We start from the raw sequence: 19,094 nt of genomic DNA on the forward strand, positions 1-19,094 counted from the left end.
GTACGTGTAATATGGGTTATTCATCTGCATCTCCCATCCATGTTTTGGTATAGGAGCACATATTGGGTTACTTATACTGACAATGCTATTCACAGTAAACCACCTAACACCATTTTTGAGTAGTTCTTTTTTTTCTTTTCTTTTTTTTGAGGGGCCCTCCTATAAACAGCTAGATTCTGTCTTAACACAAACATCAAATGCCATTGATTGCGAACGCAGTGAGCACTTACTATGAGACCTAGCAGATCATGTCTGTGTGTCTGTCTGTCTGTCTGTCTGTCTGTCTGTCTGTCTGTCCCGCTATCCAAATATGGAGTGTTTTGCATCAGCAATCACTCAGCTCCATATATGGGCACAAAAGGGGCCAGGTCCACTCAGCTCCATATATGGGCACAAAAGGGGCACCATATAAGGAGTCCCCAAAGCAGCTATACGTCCAAAACCCAAATATGTACGAGCTGCGTTCGCTTCCCGCGTTTGCGCGTCTTACTCGTAATGAATGGAGAATTTACGTCATATGTGTGAGCAAATCGGCTGTCGGTATGTCGGTGAAATCCCTTGGCCAATAAGGGATCACCATTCTTGGAGACGTAACTACGGTATGTTTCAAGGTTGGTATAAGGTCAATAATTGATTAGAGCGCCCCTCACTTCCCACAGGTGTTTTTTTCTTCTTTTTTCCTTCATAAATCAGTACTATTGAACACCCTTTGTGTTGATTAGAAAATATTGAACTAAGTATTAAAAAGCGCTTTGGACAAAACCTCTTTACTCCATTGGACCCTCAAACTGTCTGCTAAAACAGCTAAATGCAGGCCCTCTCGTGCAAGTAATTGGCAATATATAAAGTCACAACACCAACTTTGATGAGGCAGCTTTGTTTTCAAAATACCAGATATATGGTTTTCTTCATTGACTGAAAAACTTACATTTTTCATTTTCTGAATAATGAACATAGAGATATTAGTATGCAGAGATATATGTATGCATAGTCACAATGGTGACGGTGACCTATTTGACCCAAAATATAATCATCTTTTAGGGGCAGCCTACTCACACACACACACACACACACACACACACACACACACACACTCTCTCTCTCTCTCTCTCTCTCTCTCTGTGCTTTAAACAATTTAAAACAATATGGGGATCAAAATACATACAGAGACATTTTATATATTTACTGTATTTTATTGATTTCTTTGGTACAGACTGAAAATTTAAAGTAAATCACATAAATCATCATTCACATAATAGTAATAATTAACAATTGAATAATTAATAATGTAAAAACTAAAAGACAGGATATTTAGTGTGGCTTTAAAAACAGCCTCAAACACTGTTTTCCTTTATCAGAGTCCACATGCCTACTGCGGTCCATGGTAGTGGCAACGCCCAGACTGATGAGGATTGGTGCTCCCCCTTGCCTTTATCTGCTCCAAGTTGAGACGCCAGTTCCCGCGAAACTTTATGTGCTTGTTGCGGATGAGATTCTGTACAGGTGTTGAGTCGCTGAAGGTCACAAAACCAAAGTTAAGGCCCTTCCCACCATTCTGCTTGATATTGACATTCAGGACTTTTCCATACTTCTCAAAGACCTCTTTGAGCTCTGCCTCCTCCACATAATAAGGGACGTTTCCCACAAACAGTCGGTGGGTGTCAGGGTACGTAAATCCCTGCATCTGTCGCTCTCCTTTCTTGCCTTCTTGCCAAACTGACCTGGGGCCCTTATGTACAGGTGGAGGGCCTCCATGTCTCTGTGCTGTTGACTTCACAGGTGGAGGACCTCCAGTTCTCTCTGCTGTTTGTTTCACAGATGGAGGGCCTCCAGGTCTCTCTGCTGTTGACTTCATCGCCCCACTGCGGGAGATCTTACGACTGCTGATGGTTACCCATGACCCTGGGGTGATGATAGAAGCATCTTCTTTTATCTCCATGACAGCTGGCAACACCTGCTGGTTGTTCATTTCAGTGGAGCTCACCTCTTCCACTTGCTGGTTGCTCATGTCAGTGGCGCTCACCTCTTGCTCCTGCTGGTTGTTCATTGCAATGGAACTCACCTCCACTTGCTGGTTGTTAATTTCAGTGCTGCTCACCGCTTGTTCCGGCTGGTTGTTCATTGCAATGGAACTCACCTCCACTTCCTGGTTGTTAATTTCAGTGCTGTTCACCGCTTGTTCCGGCTGGTTGTTCATTTCAATGGAACTCACCTCCACTTGATGGTTGTTTATTTCAGTGCTGTTCACCGCTTGTTCCGGCTGGTTGTTCATTTCAATGGAACTCACCTCCACTTGCTGGTTGTTAATTTCAGTGCTGCTCACCGCTTGTTCCGGCTGGTTGTTCATTGCAATGGAACTCACCTCCACTTCCTGGTTGTTAATTTCAGTGCTGTTCACCGCTTGTTCCGGCTGGTTGTTCATTTCAATGGAACTCACCTCCACTTGATGGTTGTTTATTTCAGTGCTGTTCACCGCTTGTTCCGGCTGGTTGTTCATTTCAATGGAACTCACCTCCACTTGCTGGTTGTTCATTTCAGTGCTGTTCACTGCTTGTTCCGGCTGGTTGTTCATTTCAATGGAACTCACCTCCACTTGCTGGTTGTTCATTTCAGTGCTGTTCACTGCTTGTTCCGGCTGGTTGTTCATTTCAATGGAACTCACCTCCACTTGCTGGTTGTTCATTTCAGTGCTGCTCACCGCTTGTTCCTGCTGGTTGTTCATTTCAATGGAGCTCACCTCTTCCACTTGCTGGTTGCTCATGTCAGTGGCACTCACCTCTTGCTCCTGCTGGTTGTTCATTTCAATTGAACTCAACTCCACTTGCCGGTTGCATATTATTTTTGTGCCGGTCACCTCCTCCTGTTGGTTGCTTATTTCTGTTGTGATCACCTCTTCCTTCTTCTTGCAGCTGTCAGACTCTTCATCCAGGGTAAACCTTAAATTCTTCACTGTCACAAAGGTGTTTACGTCCTCGTCCTCAGGCAGGAAGTCTTTCCAGTTCAGGCCTGCCTCCCTCCACATGGCCCCCACCTTTATATGGCCCATTCCTTTGCAGAGCAGAGTGAGTATGTGGATCAACAGGTCTCCGGCCTTACCCAGAGGAATGAGAGGCTTGGAAATCTCTTTGAAAAGCTGTCCCATGGGGATACCTCCTTCATTGAGCATGGGAGTGACCAGCTCAGCCAAGTACAACCAGAAATGGGGAATGTCTATAGCCATATCCTCTGCCACCTCTAGGATGTCTTGAAGTCCTTTGTAATACTGCTGTGTGGGAAGCATCCCCACCTTGATGAGTTGGTGAAGCAGTTGCCCTGTGTGCTCTCTGGCAATGGCCTTGCGCTCTAGCGTCGACTCCAGGCCGGTCCGCACAAACACAAACAGCTGCTGAGTGATGTTCATCTCCTGCACGCACTGCAGTGCCTCCTTCATGTTGTTGAGGTGGAGGTACTCTTCAATAATGGCTGTGGATTTTTTCTCCAGCTCCTCCTCAGTCAAAGCAGGCTTGATGGTTGTCTGGCTAAGTGGGGGTGTGGAAGCGGCCTCCTGCTTTACAATCTCTTTTCTCCTGGCACACTCTCTATTAGAGCTATTTCTCTGAGGCACTCGCCTGTCTGAGTCCGAAGAAGAGGTGGCTAGACAGTTGCCAGACTCTGAGCTAGTATATGCAGGCTTGACACTTTCTCCACTGCTGCAGCCGTTAGCCCAATTGCCCCTCATACGTCCTGGGGAAAGCATGTTGTTGTTTAAGTCAAGAACAGTCTTTGTGATTTTGGAGATACGTGAAATATCGATGGGTTGGTTCTGGAGCATGCTACCACTGCGTGGGATGTGATGGCCCTGGCTGCGACGCACCCCACAGCCCATCCTGCCCCCCGAGCCTGTGATGGAGTCCTTGGACATGAGAGCCTGCTGGACCTTCATTTGCTCCATGTGCTCCTCTATCTTTATATCTTTGTGGATATCTTCGAGGGTCTTGGGACCCTGGTTCCCTCGCCTGGGCACCCACTTATTCCGTCGGAGTTCGAACACATCCTGTAGCATGAAGCGTATTCTGGAGGAAGTCTTCCTCTCTTTGATTATTTTCTCCATCTGGTTGAAGTATTTGTCCAAAGGTTTGGCCTTTCCAGGTTCCAGGTCCTTGCCAATAAAGTCCAGGTCCTTGCCAATGGTGGTGAGAAGTTTGCACAGGCTCTCCAGGGATTCCTCATCATGATGTTTGAGCAGCAGTTTGATGATACAGTCATGCATGGTCCCCTGGTTCAGCATCTTGAGCTTGAACAGCTCCCCAATGAGCTGCATGTTGCCTAGTGAGCACCTCCTGACCTTGTTCTTCCAAATCTCCTGTTCCGCTTTGAGGTATTGCTTCTCCTCCTCCCCCAGGGCGGCATCCAGCTCTTTCTGCTTCTTCGCACATATATTGTCATTGTCAGTGTCCTTCTCAAACTCCTTCTGACAGCAGTTGAGCAGCAGCGTGCGGAAATTCACAGAGACTCCCGGTTTATCCGTGGAGGGGACGTTGAGCTCTACAAGATAGCAGCACATTTTTGCGTAGACCACAGAGTAGGTGGGCTCTGAGATGGCCTTTTCAAAGATGAGGTTGATGACTCCCTTCAGCCGGTCCTCCGTGTCGATATTGAGCTCTGTTACTTGTGCTGTCAGCTGTTGCAACATCTGGGGGGTCAGCTTATTCAGGACACTGCGCACACGCTTGAAAAGATCCTGAGTCTTGACCTCCTCTGGGTCGTCGATCTCCTCGCGCCTCGTCTTTTTGTTGGGTGGCTTCCAGGCCTTCTTGGCCTTGTTCAGCTGCACATCATTGGCAGTAAAAGACATGGAAATGATGATCTTCCTGGGCTCTCTCTTCTTCTGGTAGGACCTCAGGCCTTTCCAACCATCTTCCATGCCAGGTCTGGCCTGGTTGGCAAAGGAAGGTGTGAAATCAGAACTACAGTTCTTGCCTGGTAAATAGCTGTGGAACACCTGTCGCAGAGATGTCATATTGGCCTTGTCAAGGACTATGTCAACGTCACTGGCATCTGGCATGCCATCAGGTTTATTTGTACTGGCTGAGATGAACTGGATGCTCAGAAGGAATTCTCTATCATACTTCTTCTTCTCCCTTGGGTTGATTGGCTGAGATGATTGTTCTTTGTACTCTTTGTAGGTGGCGGCTGCTGTCATTGAGTCCTCCGGCTGGATGTTCTCTGTGTCCAGCGACTCCAGCTTGACCTCCTTCATGCTACACAACCTGTGTAAGTAGTGTGGCTCCTGGTAGATTGTACAGTGCTGTGGGACAAAGTCCTGACCGATCAGTTGGGAACTTGCCTGCAGCATCATCATTATCACCAAGAGTAGTTGATGAAAATGTGTATGTGTTTGCTTTGAGGTTGCCTTTTATTAGACCACGTTTGTCAACAAACACGGTGGTGCGCGTCGTTACCATGGTAACGTCAACTTTGCATCGTCAGCGGACAGCGGCCGGCAGTCACAAAAGTTACACGCCCACCTACGTAGCACCAACAGACGGCATCAGCGTAATAAATAAAACAAATTAACTTATAGTTTGTTATAGGTAAGATTTTTAGCTTAAACTAACGTTTGTATGTTTTCTATCTCAAGAAAGTAGTGATCATGACCTGGATTAAGAAAGGAAAAAAAATGAAAACGTCTACGTTATTATTTTTTAACGAGAGAGTGGCCTAGCTGTGACTTGAAAGTATGACGTAAATTAATGAATACAAAATGTACATATTTCCAATGCCTCTTAGTCTTAATTGTTTGCATAATATAATGTATCATTGTATAATTTGTAATGCATACACATGGGACAATTATAATGCAATTGTTGTTGCACCACGAGCTAAAAAATAAAGTAACACCGTGCACGAAACGTTCACGTTTTGTTGACATGCAGTTACGTCAGAGAGGGAGAGAGCACGCACAGCACAGCAGCCAAGGCTCTACAGCTACAGCTAGCCACCCTCTGCTAGACAGAGAGAGAATGATGTGTTGATGTGTGGTGCAGCGGTGCTACTGTTGTTTTCACCACGTTCTTTATTTATTATGTAGCTCAATGGTCATTCATATATTATCAGTTCTAAATCTGTAGACAATTAAAATTTTGCTGGTTGGTAGATAAAAATCCGCAACAGCCACTGATCTCATAATGTTTAAGAGGTCGGACGTTTTATGTTCAGTGACATTGGCATGGTTTGCTTCTTTGCTAACGTTAGCTTGTCAATTTCTGGCTAGCAGCTGAATGAATGAATAGCATTTGATAAACCAAACAAGAAAAGATGCATTTCGCAGATTTCGTTGCTGGTTCCATAGGAGGTAAAAACTATTTACATTGACTTAACCATAGATGGCAGTTATACTAAGCTGACTGTTAGATATGTGCATCTAACTATAGCCACATTAATTACAGTATGATTGATTCAGGACAATGGCACTCAAGTTAGTCTAACAAACTATTTCCAAATTCGTCATGATCTTTGATTTTGTGCTTGCAGGAGCATTCGGGGTGGCGGTTGGGTACCCTTTGGACACAGTTAAAGTAAGTAATGCACACATATGCACAGTATTTTGGAATCATTACAGTGACTAACAGCGTCATAAATAAATACAGTATAGCCTATCTTTAATATTTGACTCTTTGATTATGTTTTGTAGGTGAGGATACAAACCCAACACCAGTACAGAGGAGTCTGGCATTGTGTCCACTCTACGTTTAAGAACGAAGGGGTGAGTGGGTGGTTCACACATCGCCTGATTGTCCACCGTCACAGTGAAGGTTGGACTTTGTGTCGCTACTCCATTTCTGTGTGTTCTGAAGTCCCAATCCATCTCATTCACTCACACACACACACACACACACACACACACACACACACACACACACTTATTGCCGACTTATAGCCCAAACCACACCAGTTGCATTGGTGTGGTTGACCTTAAACGGTTTTGTCCCAAGAAGTTAACTGGTGTGGTTTGGGGCCGGGCTTTACTCAGTCGGTATCTTTGTGTTAGCCTCTTAATTCTCAACCTTTTCAGGCCACAACCACCCTCAAAAAGTCAGGCACTGTGAGCTTGTAGATCAGCTATTTTCACAATGTTTGCCTATTTCTTATGGGCAGATACCCTGTATACGCACTTTTAGTGTGTGTTGGTTTGTTTTGTTTACTGTTTAAGTAAAGTAATAATTTGGGGACCCCCCTGGGGGGTAGAGAACTGTGTTTCAACAGTAAGTGAGCCCACTGTGCTTAACCATGTCTTTCCCTAGGTGAGAGGCTTCTACAGGGGCATATCTATGCCTGTCTCCACTGTGTCACTCAGTTCCTCTGTGGTGTTTGGGACCTACAGGAATGTCCTGCAGTGCCTCCGTCAACTACGTCATGGGAGCCCTGAAGCTCAGCCTCGAAAGCTGGACATCTTCTTGTCTGGGCTTTCTGGAGGAGTGGCACAGGTGAGCTTGAGCTTTGTGTTGGATAACACTGTCAAACAAACACTGTCACCCTGATGATTCCTGTATATATAATTAGCATATTACTGATGCACTACATCCATTGGAAACAGTTAAATAAGCAAGTGAGTAGGTCAGAGAGGCTTATTGTTGGTATAAGTAGAACAGAGTCTATCCCTGTTTCATGCGCAACACCTACCTTCAGCTCAGAGTCTTGCTACTAATACGCTGAGTTGGTGTTGCCACTTGCCAGCTACTAACCCAAAACCTTGTAAGGCAAAGTAGGTAACTGTGAACATGGAAGTAGGGCTCTTATCCAATCTTTTTTTTTTAAATATATATATATAACTTTTTTTATTGGTTTTTTTCACAGAAGCATTATTTAAATACTGAGTTTGAAAAATAATAAATGGTGGCATTAACAGCTTCTCTTAAATAAACCCCACAAGTATGACATAAAAGAGTAAACACATTGAATTTTCACCCCAAAGAAAAAGGACAACCGAAAACAAGACAAACAAACCTTAAATACAGGATCAGTAAAAGTTGAAAAATAAAAGGCAGACAAAAACAGACAAAACAACAGTACACAACATCCTATAAACAATCATAGGTACATGATACATCCGTAATCCGCATTACATCACAGCAATCCAATCACAGTATAAGCTACTTTTAAATCAAAAGTCCAGCAGACCTCACTCATCCCCAAGCAGAGACGGATTCAAATTCTGAATTAATTGAAAGAATGGACCCCATATCCTCCAATCGGAAGAACCATTCAAGGAGAGTCTAATCTTCTCCAGTTATACACAGTACAAGGTGTCCCTAACCCAATGAGTGTGAGAAGGGGAAGTGGGCAATTTCCAGTTGGTCAGAATTAGTCTCCTAGCTAAGAGTGACAAAGGCCAAAACGTCCCTCTCTGGTTTAGAGAGCGACGGTACTGAGGGGAAGACACCAAAAAGGGCCCCCAAAGGTGTGGGGCTCTTATCCAATCTACCTATGCACTTATATACTGTATGGTTTCAGTATATTGCCGATGACATTCAATGCCGTTAGGCTGGCCTTAGACCTTCTTTTTTTCTCTTCCTGAACGTCTACTGAGTTTCTTCGTGCTCCTAAAATGCGTGTTTTTGAGGATGCTTGTACGGAAAATAATTCCAACACCTGGAAACTTGTGATGAGACAATACACTTATATTTGAGCAGTTTATTTAGTTGTTTCCTTTTAAAGTCTGATAGTGAGGATGAGCCAAATTGCCATTCCATGTGGCACCTCGGTATGTGACACAGTACTGCTCCCTAGTGGTGTAACATTTGGGTGCATCTGTCTGGTGTCATTAACAAAATAACAATATCAAAAGAAATGGAAAAAACAAACAAGACACATCAAAACACTGGCGAAACATTGTGTGTGTAATAGTATGAAAAAGGGACCAAAACCCCTGTCCATAATTAGTCAAAATATAATTTGCATTATCCAATGGTTTAGCTGAACATTGGAAGACCTCAAACAAATATACAGAAACGCATAACTGAATACTTGGCAATACATAATTGAAGACATAACTGCATAGATTGCATTTAGATTGTTTATTAAATAATTTACATAAGTATATTAATTTACTATGAACACTAAATGCCTGTGCGTGTAAAATCTTGTAGTAAAGTATTACATTCACAGGCCATGGCTGCAATATCACAGATTCCGTTATTATTCAGAATTGATTCAAACAAATAAGGCATACCTCAAAACCATGGGCTGTATTTTGCGTGTCTTAAGTACCAGCTCTTATTCCCTAACTTTAGTAAACCAAAGACCTGGAGGCGTGATCAATGCTCTTTGGCCACTCAGAATAGCCACATGGCATTGATCACGCCTCCAGTTCTTTAGTTTACTCAAGTTAGGGAATAAGACCTGGTACTTAGTTAAGACACGCAAAATACAGCCCCATAAGTCATGAAAAGGACATTTGTCCCAACTGTAACATTTACAGTATTTCTGTGTGGGATTTAATAATGTAGCCAAGACTTGGAGCACATGAGGTACTGTCAGCTAAATGTTTTCACAGAGGTAGATTTCAGAAATTATTAGTCATTAGGGTCTAGTAACAATAATAACAGATGTCTGAGGAATTCAAGTACTAATGATCCCAACCTTTGTTCCCTTTGAGGTTTGAATACACATGCACACTGATATGACCAAATAATATCTTACAAAGATGATTTTTGGCAAATGTCAGGAATTATAAACTGTGCCTGAACATGAAATAGAAAAACGCCCTACCGTGTTGCGACACGTTGTGAGCTTGCAGATCAGCTATTTTTTTAACATGCGACACATCGTACGGCGAAGCATACATCAGGCTTCCGTTTAGTTTTTAGCTGGTGGCGACGTAGTCAGACAGTCAGACACATAGCTCCTCGGTGCAAAAATAAACAATGTACACTACCCGACTTTACGATAATAAGGGACAGTATGTCGAGACACGGTGTTCATGTTGGGCAGCAGCAGTGCCAGTCCGCAATGCTTTAAACTCTTCCCACTCCACTATGTCGGAACTAAAACCTTAGTACCCGTAAAAAGTCGGTGGCCGGTGCCTAGGCTGTGAGACGGCGAGCAACCATGCTTCTCCAGCACCCGGAAAACAAACACAAGCACAGCGGCAAATGGAAGAGTGCAAAGCATCCAAAGCATGCCCTTTTACACCGGGGACTACAGTAGTTTGCTATCTGAAACGGAGAAGACGAAACTATTTGTGTCAGGTTTTCTCCTGTCAACCGACCTCCTCCCAGCAGAAAGCACCATGGAATCCTCCCCCTTTTGAGTAAGGACGCGCTGTGATTGGCCACAATGGCCAGTGCGCTTGTGCAAGACGTGCTGTGATTGGCACGTAGCCATTTTGAGTGGCAGTCGGTGGAAAATGCTCTCGCCACAGAATTTATTAGTATTCTGGCCATAATAATCATTCTAGGCGGCCCCAGCTGTTGGTACGCAGAAGCGCTTCCCGGCACTTGATTGACAGCGCATTTTGAATTTTGACGGCGCATGCGTGCTGGTGCACCGCTTATGTGCAGCCCTGAGTATAAGTCACTCTGCCTTTGCGCCTATGCATTTTCTAGGTGTCAGTGATGTCCCCAGCGGACATGGTGAAGGTGCGTTTGCAGTGTCAGATGACTCCCTACCAAGGAAGCTCACAAGAGGCTCCAAAGCCAAAATACCGTGGCCCAATCCACTGTCTACTAACCATTACCCGTGAGGAGGGATTCCTGGGGCTCTACAAGGGAGCCCAAGCCCTGGCACTGAGAGATGGACTTGCCTTTGCTACATACTTCACCACCTACAACATCATCTGTGAACAGCTGTCAGAGCCAGGGCAGACCCAGCGTGGTAAATTAATACATCTCTATGAAAGTCCTATAAGTTATGCCATAGAAAGCTATTTTAAATGGCCTGTTTTACTTATATTATATTTCTATTTACAGAGTGGAAAGTGATTATGCTGGCAGGGGGTCTGTCTGGGATGTGCGGCTGGTGCATCGGCACGCCCATGGACCTGATCAAATCTCGCCTGCAGATGGACTGGATGGGTGAGCGGAGATATCGAGGCTTCTTCCACTGCATTGTGGATTGTATACGCTCCGAGGGGCCTTCTGTCCTCTTTAAGGGCCTGGGTCTCAACTGCATACGCGCCTTCCCTGTCAACATGTCAGTATTTGGGATGTATGAAGCTGTGATTCGCCTTCTAAAACCCTCAACTTGATTCTGAAGGCTGCATCTTGGGCATTAACAGTGTGTCGATTTGAGCAAATCTTTGCTATAATTTGAACTTGAACATTGGTTGAACCCTAGTTTGTATAGCGGCATTTTGATTGAACCGTAGTTTGTATAGTGGCATTATCCATTATGCAAGTGCAAATCATGTAATTGGTCAAATCAAATAATGATTTAATTCACTCTTGAAATGGTTCTCAAAATCACACTTTTAGCACATAATGAATACAAACAAAGTACCCTAGATTGTGCCAATATATGAAAGAAAAATTGGTCCTTGTACTTTTTATAAGCCCCACCCCAAATACATTTAATTTATTAAATTGTATTAAAATATTTATTTTAATAATCAAATAAATGACTGTAAATTAACTGTTGCACTTCTATTACGTACTATATCATGGTACTTGGTATCCAGGTATCAGCATAAGGTTCTACTTCTTGGAGGGGAAAGGAACTGGTTGGAATAACGTGTCCCTTCCACGCGCTACGTCCGGCCGGGGAAATTCCCCTCCGTCAGGTGAAAAGAAGCAGCTTGGACCATGCATAGAAGGTGCATAGAAGGTCAGTCTGCTGCCCCCCAGGTTGGCAGAGGAAGTGTAGTGCCCAGGATTACTTGGATAATTGGCACTGGGTGAAAAGAAAAACTGGGTTACAAAATCGTGGGATAAAAATTTTATTAAAAAAAAAGGTTCTACTTCTTTAATATATACTATATCAATAGTGTGAAAAGGTAGTAAAGTCTTATTCTAAGGCCCAAACTGCACCAGCTGCAACTCCTTGCAATTACTTGCATCTCCTTGAAACAATACAAACCACACCAATGCAACTCCTTGCAACTGCCATTGGGAATAATGGTTGCAAGGAGTTGCATGGCGAGCGACCCTCTGGTGTGGTTAGGGCTTAAGATAGGATATTTTCTGATTCATTTTTGTTTAACGTTTCTCTTGCTCTGAGTGAATAGATGTATAAAACTAATATAATATTTTTAAGATGCTGCTACAGTTTTTCAGAACTCTTGTGTGCTGTCCTGCACTAAATCACAGAATTTTGCCCCCGAATAAGATTTTATCATCCATTTGAGTGCACCACTCAGTTCACACGGTGTGATTTTTCTATTTCATGTTCAGGCACAGTTTATAATTCGCCAAAAATCATCTTTGTAAGATATTATTTGGTCATATCAGTGTGCATGTGTATTCAAACCTCAAAGGGAACAAAGGTTGGGATCATTAGTACTTGAATTCCTCAGACATCTGTTATTATTGTTACTAGACCCTAATGACTAATAATTTCTGAAATCTACCTCTGTGAAAACATTTAGCTGACAGTACCTCATGTGCTCCAAGTCTTGGCTACATTATTAAATCCCACACAGAAATACTGTAAATGTTACAGTTGGGACAAATGTCCTTTTCATGACTTATGGGGCTGTATTTTGCGTGTCTTAACTAAGTACCAGGTCTTATTCCCTAACTTGAGTAAACTAAAGACCTGGAGGCGTGATCAATGCCATGTGGCTATTCTGAGTGGCCAAAGAGCATTGATCACGCCTCCAGGTCTTTGGTTTACTAAAGTTAGGGAATAAGAGCTGGTACTTAAGACACGCAAAATACAGCCCATGGTTTTGAGGTATGCCTTATTTGTTTGAATCAATTCTGAATAATAACGGAATCTGTGATATTGCAGCCATGGCCTGTGAATGTAATACTTTACTACAAGATTTTACACGCACAGGCATTTAGTGTTCATAGTAAATTAATATACTTATGTAAATTATTTAATAAACAATCTAAATGCAATCTATGCAGTTATGTCTTCAATTATGTATTGCCAAGTATTCAGTTATGCGTTTCTGTATATTTGTTTGAGGTCTTCCAATGTTCAGCTAAACCATTGGATAATGCAAATTATATTTTGACTAATTATGGACAGGGGTTTTGGTCCCTTTTTCATACTATTACACACACAATGTTTCGCCAGTGTTTTGATGTGTCTTGTTTGTTTTTTCCATTTCTTTTGATATTGTTATTTTGTTAATGACACCAGACAGATGCACCCAAATGTTACACCACTAGGGAGCAGTACTGTGTCACATACCGAGGTGCCACATGGAATGGCAATTTGGCTCATCCTCACTATCAGACTTTAAAAGGAAACAACTAAATAAACTGCTCAAATATAACTGTATTGTCTCATCACAAGTTTCCAGGTGTTGGAATTATTTTCCGTCCAAGCATCCTCAAAAAGATGCGTTTTTGAAGGAGAATAGGGATTCACATTCGTTATGGCTGTTGGTAATAAGGCATTAGGAGTCGCATAGGAGCTAAATTAATTTAACCCCCTGATTGAGCCACACGCACTCCTATCCTCCTAGTGGAGACCTGTGCCCTGAAGGGCACTTTTTATAGTTCTTTATTTCAGTTTGTCGTTTTTATACGCTGAAGAAAGGAAGCTGGGGGGACGAAGAAAATTACGTTTCCACTTGCTTTATCAGAGGTGAGGCCACCATGCCACCAAAATGTGGAACGCCCTACCAACAGTCATTAAGACATGTGAATCCCTTGACTCCTTCAAAACCGCTCTCAAAGGGCACTATACGGACGGCTGCAATTCGAAACTGGCCCCCATAAAATCTGAAAAAAATAAATAAATATATAGGTCTGCCTGAAGTGGTTTATGTATGTTTTGTAATAATTATCTGATGGAGGTATATACCAGTAAGACGCGCAAACGCGGGAAGCGAACGCAGCTCGTACGTATTTGGGTTTTGGACGTATAGCTGCTTTGGGGACTCCTTATATGGTTATGGCTGAGTCATGGTGACACAAATCACTCAGCTCCATATATGGGCACAAAAGCGGGACAGACAGACAGACATGATCTGCTATGTCTCATAGTAAGTGCTCACTGCGTTCGCAATCACTGCGTTCGCAACTAACCTATCTAAGTATGACCGTCTGGGTGTGGTTGATCCAGAGCTCCATACATGGAGCTAGCAGAGATCTGATCTAGTTCTGATGTCATGTTAATATAGAACTCCACATACGGATATAGCTAACTCATTGTGACATCACTGAGTATCCAGCCAAAGGTGGCCGTTACCACTTGAGATTTATTGCACTCAGCCTTCAAGAAGGTCCTTGACCAGCTCCCACCAAGAGACACTGCATCACCTTCCTTACCTACATTACCTTACAACCCTGATATCTCTGCATTTTACAGGGATCTTTAGATCCATTATTCCTAGTGAACAGGGATCTAGAAATCTCGGTTAAGTTCTTACCGGACGCTTTACCCAACATGGCACCGAAGGCGAAGAAGGAAGCTGTCCCTGCCAAGACAGAGGCCAAGTCAAAGGCCCTGAAGGCCAAGAAGGCTGTGCTGAAAGGAGTCCACAGCCAGAGAAAGAAGAAGGTCAGGACTTCTCCCACTTTCCGTCGCCCCAAGACCCTGCGTCTGCGCAGACAGCCCAAGTATCCTCGCAAGAGCGCTCCTCGTAGGAACAAGTTGGATCATTATGCCATCATTAAGTTCCCCCTGACAACCGAGTCGGCCATGAAGAAGATTGAGGACAACAACACGTTGGTGTTCATTATTGATGTCAAGGCCAACAAACACCAGATCAAACACGCTGTCAAGAAGCTGTATGACATCGATGTCGCCAAAGTCAACACACTCATCAGGCCTGATGGTGAGAAGAAGGCGTTTGTTCGTCTAGCTCCAGATTACGATGCGTTGGATGTTGCAAACAAGATTGGCATCATCTAAACTGTCGCTGAAGAGACATGTGGAATAAATATTTGTAAAAACTTGAAAAAAACAAAAACAACCGAGTCGGCCATGAAGAAGATTGAGGACAACAACACGTTGGTGTTCATTATTGATGTCAAGGCCAGAAACACCAGATCAAACACGCTGTCAAGAAGCTGTATGACATCGATGTCGCCAAAGTCAACACACTCATCAGGCCTGATGGTGAGAAGAAGGCGTACGTTCGTCTAGCTCCAGATTACGATGCGCTGAATGTTGCAAACAAGATTGGCATCATCTATACTGTGGCTGAAGAGACATGTGGAATAAATATTTGTAAAAACAAAAAAAAGGTTCTTACCGGACACCACTGCAGCAGGTTCTAGACTCGGACAACCAGTCCCTTTGAATAGTTTTAGTAGTCCTTGGGTCCTTGAAGGTCCCCAGGAGCCCTCTTCAGGGCCTCAAACCATACCACACAAGCAGTTTCCTTGAAGGGCCCCTGGGACACAGTCCCACCGGCCCAATGGCTGCTGTGAAGCTTTATGAAGCTGAATTTCAGCTTCACGTCATATGGGTAGCTCCATACATGGAGCCAGCAGAGATCTGATGTCATGCTAATATAGAACTCCATATAAGGATATAGCTGACTCATTGTGACATCACCTCAGTGAGTATCCAGCCAAGCACTATAAAGGATGGCCTTTGAAATGTATTGCACTTCCTTGACCAACTGTCACCAAGAGAGATCTCCATCACATTCCGTAAAGCCAGGATATTTGGCTATACAATCCAGATCTCGGCATTATACAGCGATCTTCAGGGCAATTATTCCTATTTCCTAGCCAACAGGGATCTAGACATCTCGGTTAAATCCTCACCACTGCGGCGGGTTCTAGACTCGGAGAACCAGTCCCTTAATAGTATTTTACATGATCCTTACTTGGGTCCTTTCTACTAAATTAGGATGTATTGCACGAGACCGTGTATACATATACGTCCGGACCGCAGTGCGGATCTCAGCATATCTACTCCGGCAGGACCTTCAGAGGCAGACGCCAGCACTGTGTGCTTTTAGGTTATTCGAGACCAATTCTGCCATCGCCACCCCTCCACTAGATGGAGCACCCAAACAATATCTGCCCAAAATTCAACAGCTGGCCAATGACATAGCCAACCTCACTTTATTAGAGGTGTCAGACCTCAATGAGCTTCTCAAGAAAACCTTCAATATTCAAGATGTTGGAATGATGCCAATGGGAGCTTTGACAGCGGCAACCCCTGCTCAGGCCCCAGAAGAGGCGGTCCCGGTCAAGAAGGAGAAGACGTTTTTTACTGTCAAATTGACAAAACTGAAAGCAGCGGAGAAAGTCAAACTTATAAAAGAAGTGAAGAACTGCATCCTGGGCTTGAATCTAGTGCAAGCTAAGAAACTGGTAGAAGCCCTTCCGCAGGAGATCCGAGCCAATGTTTCCAAAGAGGAGGCAGAGAAACTTAAAGCAGCCCTAGAGGCAGCGGGTGGCACCGTGGTGCTGGATTAGATCTGCACATCTGCCTGTCCACTGTTTGGCTGTAGTCTTTATTTCAGTTTGTCCTTTTTTATACGCTGAAGAAAGGAAGCTGGGGGGACGAAGAAAATGCCTTTGACATTTCCACTTGCTTTATCAGAGGTGAGGCGGTAAAGAACTCGGACTTGAACTTTGTAGGCTGCAGTGAGCCCTGAGCACAGTGACTGCTACTCTGCTTGTCTATGTGTCAACTTGCATGATATGTTTAGTTGTTCATTTGGATTTGTTTGCTGTTGCAACCAAAATGTGTGGGTACAAATCTGCGTAAGGAGAAAATCCCTACATCTGTATGACCAAAAGTATGCGAAAGATGCACAAGTTATGCACTCGTCCGTACTCTGGCCGTTCAGCGTATTCTGTTGTTGTCCTGGAACTTGCATGCGTTTCAAGAAGACTGAGGTTTGCCAGACCTGCAGTAAGATGAAGATATGTCCGTCACAATGCATCGCATCACGACTGTTACGGCCCTATGTGGCGCCTTAGTGTTGTTGTGGTTTGTGTTTAATCCACTGTCAGTGTTTTTCAGTGCTGCATGGTGATTGGAGGGTGGAGTGGAGATTGGAGGAATGGCTTCTGGGCCTCATTTTCAATCAGCCAGCCACCAGCATAAAAGCCTGGGAGAAGCTCCTTGTCAGCCTCTTGCCATCTGTCACCTGTGCTCCTGAATCTAGTCTGTAGCTAGTGTAGTGTCTGTAGGCTGAATCCAGTCTGTAGCTAGTGTAGTGTCTGTAGGCTGAATCCAGTCTGTAGCTAGTGTAGTGTCTGTAGGCTGTGTGCCTTACCTGCTCAGTGCCAAAGGTTTCTTTATGTACTGTGTGCTTAAAGAACAGACCAACTTATAGTCACCTGTGCTGCTGAATCCAGTCTATAAGTGTAGTGTCTGTAGGCTGTGCCATACCTGCTCAGTGCCTTTTTGTACTGTGTTTAAAGAACAGACCAACCTATAGCGATCGTTGTACTCAAACCTATCACAGTATCCCAAACCATTTTCCTGTGTGCATTCTATCATAGAAGGGAAGCTGTACCTGATAAGGGTGTGCTGCCATTTTATTTTGTTGCCCAGTTTTGGCCCATTGTTTCTACTTATTGTTTTTATTTTGCTAGGTAGGGTTGGGGTTGTTGTTTTGGCCTTGGCCACCCTGACGACATACATGCACTTGCCCTATCTCCTAGCTACTGTGAGCTATTTTTCTCAATACATGTAACTCTTCTGTTTACCCTGGTTTGTGATCCTTGTGATAGCTACACATTACTCCTTTGGAGCCAAGACCCAACTTAAGGTCGTAATAGCGACGCATTGTGACCTTGTAGATAGACTATTTTCAAATGGCCGAAAAATATAGGTCTGCCTGAAGTGGTTTATGTATGTTTTGTAATAATAATCTAAATCTATAAAGTAACTAGTAAATAAGGTTTTCAAATAATTGTACAATATTTGCCTCTGAGATTTAGTGGAGTAGAAGTAAAAGTACTGGCAATTGGAAATACTCAAGTGAAGTACAAATACCTCAAAATATACTTAGTTACTTAACACCACTGCCCACTGAATATTGGTACTCCATATATGGAGCTATCTGACTACCGGTATCTAACTAACCTAAGTATGACCGTCAGGGTGTGGTTGATCCAGAGTGGTTGATCCAGAGCTCCAAACATGGAGCTAGCTATATCTGATCTAGTTCTGATGTCATGTTAATATAGAACTCCACATATGGATATACTGTAGCTGACTCATTTGTGACATCACTGAGCATCCAGCAAAGCACTATAAAGGGTGGCTGTTACCACTTGAGATATATTGCACTCAGCCTTCAAGTTCCTTGACCAGCTCCCCCCAAGAGACACTACATCACCTTCTCTTACAACCCTGATATCTATTTTACAGGGATCTTTAGATCCATTATTCCTAGTTAACAGGGATCTAGACATCCCGGTTAAGTTCTTACCACTACAGCGGGTTCTAGACTCAGACAACCAGTCTCTTTGAATAGTAGCCTATTAGTAGTCCTTGGGTCTATTTTACTAAATTAGGATGTGTTGCACGAAACGCTGTATACAGACCACGCTGGCACTGCGGATCTCTGCAGATCTACACCGGCAAGACCTTCAGTGGCAGATGCCGGCACTAGGCTTCCAGTCCGGTCCAGACGATTTTCACTGCTGCATGCACTGTCAGTGAGAAATGTCATGGCGTCCAGTTATATTGTAAATCATGGTGTGAGAATGTAGTAAATTAAATATGGATAATGCCATAATGGTGGAGACTATACCTTGCAGGTGTCAGTAGAACAGATTGAGAATCCAGGCACATCCCTTAGTTTCCAATTGCATAGTTTATTCAGATTAGCCGAATCATATGACATGCCAGGTGGGATACATCCTCGCAAGTGAGTTCTCACCACGATGCTCAGCTTATATATACATTCAATTGTCCAGTTCCACTTAGTGCATGTACGTGCATGTGAGTAGACTTTCATTGGTGTTATTGTGTGTTCAGAGGTATGTGTGCTCTTATTCCTAACGACTCTCATGCCC

General features: G+C 43.7%; 5 protein-coding genes across 6 annotated transcripts in view; 4 read left to right on the top strand and 1 right to left on the bottom strand.

The window, feature by feature from the left end:
• Positions 1 to 1,369: 1,369 nt before the first annotated feature.
• On the bottom strand, positions 1,370 to 5,341 carry LOC308329866 (eukaryotic translation initiation factor 4 gamma 1-like; the record flags this gene model as incomplete). Its single annotated transcript, XM_080784368.1, has 1 exon — positions 1,370 to 5,341. One exon carries the CDS (start codon positions 5,339 to 5,341, stop codon positions 1,370 to 1,372), a length of 3,972 nt encoding a protein of 1,323 aa, XP_080640494.1.
• Positions 5,342 to 5,994: 653 nt separating this feature from the next.
• slc25a47b (solute carrier family 25 member 47b) lies at positions 5,995 to 13,322 on the top strand. 2 transcript variants are annotated; one of them, XR_013965388.1, is made up of 7 exons: positions 5,995 to 6,334; positions 6,514 to 6,557; positions 6,674 to 6,745; positions 7,284 to 7,466; positions 10,587 to 10,854; positions 10,950 to 11,669; positions 11,930 to 13,322. XR_013965388.1 is itself a non-coding variant. In XM_080783696.1 (6 exons), the coding sequence occupies exons 1-6, from the start codon at positions 6,298 to 6,300 to the stop codon at positions 11,225 to 11,227; spliced, it is 882 nt and encodes a 293-aa protein (XP_080639822.1). In that variant the 5' UTR covers positions 5,995 to 6,297; the 3' UTR covers positions 11,228 to 13,322. The 2 variants fall into 2 exon arrangements, 1 of the variants encoding a protein (XP_080639822.1); XM_080783696.1 differs by having other exon boundaries at positions 10,950 to 13,322.
• Positions 13,323 to 14,540: 1,218 nt separating this feature from the next.
• On the top strand, positions 14,541 to 15,049 carry LOC308329515 (large ribosomal subunit protein uL23-like). Its single transcript, XM_080783849.1, has one exon. The coding sequence runs from the start codon at positions 14,542 to 14,544 to the stop codon at positions 15,007 to 15,009; it is 468 nt and encodes a 155-aa protein (XP_080639975.1). The 5' UTR covers position 14,541; the 3' UTR covers positions 15,010 to 15,049.
• A 32-nt stretch (positions 15,050 to 15,081) lies between these two features.
• Positions 15,082 to 16,532, top strand: LOC308329867 (large ribosomal subunit protein bL12m-like; the record flags this gene model as incomplete). Its single annotated transcript, XM_080784369.1, has 2 exons — positions 15,082 to 15,216; positions 16,032 to 16,532. 2 exons carry the CDS (start codon positions 15,082 to 15,084, stop codon positions 16,530 to 16,532), a joined length of 636 nt encoding a protein of 211 aa, XP_080640495.1.
• Positions 16,533 to 16,869: 337 nt separating this feature from the next.
• The window catches only part of LOC308329868 (large ribosomal subunit protein mL44-like), a gene marked incomplete at both ends in the record, with an annotated part of 38,425 nt that continues 36,200 nt past the window's right edge, over positions 16,870 to 19,094 (top strand). Inside the window, 2 exons of the mRNA XM_080784370.1 lie at positions 16,870 to 16,877; positions 18,647 to 18,784. Coding sequence (XP_080640496.1) covers positions 16,870 to 16,877; positions 18,647 to 18,784 — 146 coding nt within the window. The remainder of the gene's footprint in view (positions 16,878 to 18,646; positions 18,785 to 19,094) is intronic.

This window comes from Protomyctophum bolini (genome assembly GCF_963924005.1).
Source record: "Protomyctophum bolini genome assembly, chromosome: 15".
Lineage (NCBI taxonomy): Eukaryota > Metazoa > Chordata > Actinopteri > Myctophiformes > Myctophidae > Protomyctophum > Protomyctophum bolini.

Excerpts from the sequence above, each read along its gene's own strand:
- slc25a47b (XM_080783696.1), top strand. The coding sequence starts at position 6,298 with ATGCATTTCGCAGATTTCGTTGCTGGTTCCATAGGAG. Across the intron at positions 6,746-7,283 it reads CTACGTTTAAGAACGAAGGG|GTGAGAGGCTTCTACAGGGG; the intron begins GTGAGTGGGTGG and ends GTCTTTCCCTAG. Across the intron at positions 10,855-10,949 it reads GCCAGGGCAGACCCAGCGTG|AGTGGAAAGTGATTATGCTG; the intron begins GTAAATTAATAC and ends TTCTATTTACAG.
- LOC308329515 (XM_080783849.1), top strand. The coding sequence starts at position 14,542 with ATGGCACCGAAGGCGAAGAAGGAAGCTGTCCCTGCCAAGACAGAGGCC.